The sequence below is a fragment of the Geotrypetes seraphini genome, chromosome 5 (assembly GCF_902459505.1).
Source record: "Geotrypetes seraphini chromosome 5, aGeoSer1.1, whole genome shotgun sequence".
Classification (NCBI taxonomy): domain Eukaryota; kingdom Metazoa; phylum Chordata; class Amphibia; order Gymnophiona; family Dermophiidae; genus Geotrypetes; species Geotrypetes seraphini.
Window position 1 is genome coordinate 97143723 of NC_047088.1, and position 4920 is coordinate 97148642.

A 4920-nucleotide genomic window follows, 5' to 3' on the forward strand; every position below is an offset into this window, starting at 1 on the left:
GTAAAATTTGTGTTGTATGCATGCTTGTTCTGGGACCAGTAGATAGTGAAGGCAATGCGAGTCGATCGTGGAGCCCATCCCAGGCTCAGTGATAGACTCACATTGCCTTCGCGTTCTACCTGCTTCCCAACGCTGTAAAGAGGACGCAGACGCACCGGGCCAACCAGCCTTCCCCACTCGACATCAATTCTAACGTCGGAGAGGAAGTTCTGAGCCAGCCAGGCAGCGATTGGCTGGCCCGGAACTTCCTCTCCGACATCAGAATTGACAATGCTGAGGGTATCATGTAAAATGGAAATTCCCTAATGTTTCTCCCCCCTCTTTTTTTCTATTATATTGTATGTAGTTCCTCCCCCTATCCTTTATGTTGTGTTCATCCACTATGTTTTAATTATGATTTTATTGTATCTAATGTTGGTGTATTTTAGATTGTAAGCCGCCATGATGTTTTTCCCAAGGTGCAGCATAGTAAAATTTTACCTGAGCCCCTCCCTGAATGGGTGCCGCAAGTTCTCACGAGTCCTGCGAGAACTAGCAGCAGCCATTCAGAGGGGCTCAGCGCAGGGCAGGATCATGGAAAGCTCACTCCTGCCCGGTAAACCACTGGACCACCAGGGATTCAAAAAGGTACGTGGGGGAGGAAGTCAGAGAGAGGTAAAAAAATTGTCAGAGTCAGCCAGGACCCCTCCTGTACTGGCCCACCTTCGGGACAGTAAGGGAATTTTTCAAGTACCTTTCTTATTTCTAATCTTAATGTATATTTTCTGTAAACCGCTTAGAACCTAACGGATGTAGGGGTATATAAGAAATAAATTACATTACATTACATTACATACAGCAGGCCCGGTGGAGGCCTGCAACAAGTCCGGAAGGAGGGGTGGGTGAGAACTGACCCGAATATAAGACGAGACCCCCATTTTTAGGCCCCAAAATCTTGTCTTATATTCGAGTATATGTGGCAATACTAATTTAGAGATAGGGAAAATGGAACCTAGCGCAGATTTTCAGCACTAAGCTCATAAATTAAAGAGGAGATGGGACTTGATAAACCGCTTTTGGAGTTTGATTCCTACTGCAACTACACTGCATTTTCTGTGTGGTTACATTCAAAGTGGTTTACATATTTTAGACCAGGGGTGCCCACACTTTTTGGGCTTGCGAGCTACTTTTAAAATGACCAAGTCAAAATGATCTACCAACAATAAAATAAAAAAAAAAAACACAACGCACACTGTACTCATAGAATTGTTAATTATCATTCCTATTCCGGAGTTTTTTCAAAGAGGTCAAAGCAGATGACTCTATGCACTGTCACCTCAGTAACAACCATACAAAAATAGACAAATACCCACCCCCGCCCTTTTTACTAAACCATGATAGCAGTTTTTAGCGCAGGGAGCTGCACTGAATGCCCAGCGCTGCTCTCGACGCTCATAGGCTCCCTGCGCTAAAAACCTCTATTGCAGTTTAGTAAAAGGGGACCATATTGTAAAATATAGAGAGCAGATATAAATTCAGACACATTTTGATCACTAAATTTAAAATAAAATCATTTTTCCTACCTTGTCTGGCGATTTCATGAGTCTCTGGTTGCACTTTCTTCTTCTGACTGTGCATCCAATCTTTCTTCCCTTCTTTTAGCCTGTATGCTTCCTCTCCTCCTGACCTCATTCTCCCCCCCCCCCAACATTTTCTTCTTCTCTCCCTGCCCTCTCTTTCTTTCTCTCTTCATGCCCCCTTTCTTTTTTTCTGTTTCTCTTCTTTCCTTCTGTCTCCCTGCCTGCCCTCTTTCTCCCTCCCTGCCTTCCCCCAAGCCACTGCCACTGCCATCGGATAACAGGCCCCCAAAGCCGCCCGCCGCCGGCCAAGCTCTCCTTGCTTCGGGCCCACCAGCATTCCTTTCCCCGACGTCAGTTTTGCCGTCGGAGAGGAAGTTCCGCTGGCCAGAACGTCCTCTCCGACGGCAGAATTGACGTCGGGGAGAGGAAGGCTGATCGGCCCAAGATCGACCTATTGGGAGAAATGCTGCCGGGTCCTGCCTTTGAGGAAACAGAAAGTAGGCAGGACCTGGCAGCAAGAAGAGCAAATCGCAAGCTTCACTGACCTGTCTCCCGCTTTAGCCCGCGAACGGGGTTCTAACATGTGCGTGCTGGCTTCCCTTCTCTCCCCCCCCCCCCCGACATAACTTACGGTTTCAGAGGGAAGCCGGTACAAGCACACGTTAGCCCCCGGAGCATAAATTCTTCAAGCCGTTTGTTTGTTTGTTTTTTAATGTTGAGCAGCAAAGGCAGCAGCAGAATTCAGGAGCAGGCCAGTCAGGAGGGGAAAAAAGAGAAGGGAAGAAGGGAATCCGCTCTGCGATCGACTGGGGTCGCCTGAGCGAGCGACCTGTCGATCGCGATCGACGTGTTGGGCACCCCTGTTTTAGACAGTTTGAAGTGCTAGATTTGGGTATCAAAGCAGCAGCCTCCTTCGTGGAACGAGCCTGTCATACCAGATTACAGTGTAGTCTTTTGAAGCTGACTTTGTAGAAGGTTATCATTCAAATCTCTCAACTTCTCTCCTTCACCAGTGGGGAATAGCTTCAGTTAGTACCAAAGCAATCAAACTCCACCGAAACAAAAGAAGAGAGGAGGACGGACAAGGGGAACTTCCCCGAGACATATATTTATGTTCTGCTCTGTAAATCATAACAAAAGAACAAATAATTTAGGAGTATCTAGGAACCAACCTGCTATGTGCAACTAGCAACTTCTAGACTACTGCAACATCCTATACCTACCCTGTCCCACAGTCATGATAAAACAATTACAAACAGTACAAAATCTATTCATTGAACAAGTATGACCACACCACCGCTGCAAACCTAGACACACACTGGCTCCCAATACAAGCACGGATACTTTTAAAATTTTTCTGTCTACTATTCAAAGCCCTGAATGGCGATGGCCCAACTTACTTGAATAGGTGCCCCCACCACCTGGGTTTTCAGGAACATCACAACCAGACAAAGGAGAACCCAGGCACCATTTACTCACCCCCCAATCAGAGGCATACAGTGCAAGAAAATTACAATGGCCTACTTGCCACCGAGGCAGCGAAACTAGACTACTACCTCTCTAACCTACTGATCACAACATCAGACTACAAAACTTTCAGAAGAGAAATAAAAACCCTGTTATTCAGGAAATGTATCAAAACAAACTAATGCATTAACTGATCATTTCAATCTATTCCTGGACCCTGTAACTTTCTAATTAAATATCAATCTTGTAATTCTCCTGGATATGTCCAGAATATCTCTTTTGTAATCTGTCTAGAACTGCAAGGTAATGGTGGAATAAAAGTCACTAATGGTAATATCATGTAATAAACCCTCACAAAGGTTAATTTTATTCATACTCCTGTAGCTTTGTTTTATTTTTTTACTCACTCAAAAGAAGTCCCGTGACAGACACAGCAACAAGCAGGTAAATTAGAAGTCTGCACAGAGCAGGCCATATGGAATCCTATGTCTTCCAACATAAATAAGATTACCGAGGTAAGAACCTAATCTTCCATTCTGTTGTAAAGACATAGGATTCCATACTATAGGAGATGACAGCTTCAATACAGAATCCTATGTCTTTGCAATAGAATGAAGTTTTAAGTGACTTATTCAGAATCACAAGGAGATGCACCTGCTTTAACTACTAGGTCACACCTATCTATTCCAGTGCTCACGAGCACACCTAGCCAGTCAAGTTTTCAGGATATCCACAACAAATATGCATGTGATTTGTATGCACTACCTTCTTGATATACAAATCTATCTCATGCATAGTCATTAAGAATATACTGTACTGAAAACCCACCTGGCTGAGTGCACCCTGAAGACTGGGTTAAGAACCACTAAAATTAGGCTCACAAATCTGAGCAAATGAATTTCAGCCCTAAACTAATAAGAATATCTTTTCAGCTGAAAACTTAAGCACCTAAATTTGGCTGAAAATTAAGGCACAAATTTAGGATCCTCATTTAACCCCCCCCCCCCACACACACACACACTTTTATGAAGCCACGTTAAGCTTTTTTATTGCTGGCCACAGTGGTATTAGCTCCAATTCTCATAGAATCTCTATGAGCGTCGGAACTAATACCACTGTGAACAGCGATAAAAAAACCTAACATGACTTTGTAAAAAGGGAAAGGGGGGGGGGGTTGGGTTCAGGAGCATAAATTTAAGTACTCATTTGTTTTTTAATATGGGTCCAAAGAGTTTAACATTTACCAGTAGGATGCACAATTATGCATTTTGCAAGATTGCTCCGGGAAGGCTGATGTTGGGATTATCCTTATTGCTGGGTTTAATTATCCATATTTCAGAGAAGCCTAAAAGTTAATTGACTGTGGTGGTGATGGGGGCACATGAATGAAGGTTTACCTAGGGTGGCTTATACTGATCCTACCCAATTGAATCAAGTCTTTGGGCTCATCACCACCTTTTCAACTCAAAAGAAGCAGCCCTCCCTGGATATGAAAACCCCATGGCAGCCCCCTTGGAAGTCATAACCTATCTCAATCTCTTCTCCACCTCCTAGACACCACAGCTAATATTAAAGCATGGGCCTCTCAGACACCCTCGCTAAATAGGTCTTTTGCAGACAAGAACCCCATACTAGATTCTTTCCTTCCTGCCAAATTCAAAATGGCGCCTCAGCCTTTCTACCCTACTTGCACATGTTCGAATGAGCGGCACTGTTTTGAATCTAGCGCTAATAGCGTATTTACAGGAAGAAACCAGCTCTCTCTTGCTAGCAAAACACAACGCGGACCCGCTGAGAATGAAAGTATCCTGATTCCCGACCATAAAGACCCGCCACCCGCTCGGGGGAGGGGCAATTTGGCCCCGCCTCGCATGCCCTTAAAGGATTGGTTCAG

General features: G+C 44.5%; 1 protein-coding gene across 4 annotated transcripts in view; it reads right to left on the bottom strand.

The window, feature by feature from the left end:
- The window catches only part of CDIPT (CDP-diacylglycerol--inositol 3-phosphatidyltransferase), a 65708-nt gene that overhangs the window by 60614 nt on the left and 174 nt on the right, over positions 1-4920 (bottom strand). The window contains exon 1 of one of the 4 annotated variants that reach the window (XM_033944998.1): positions 4771-4884. The exons of 2 other annotated variants lie outside the window; for them this stretch is intronic. In XM_033944998.1, coding sequence (XP_033800889.1) covers positions 4771-4849 — 79 coding nt within the window. In that variant the 5' untranslated portion in view covers positions 4850-4884. Of the gene's footprint in view, positions 1-4270; positions 4713-4770; positions 4885-4920 lie in introns of those variants that run through there. One more of the 4 variants, XM_033945001.1, reaches the window with a different exon arrangement.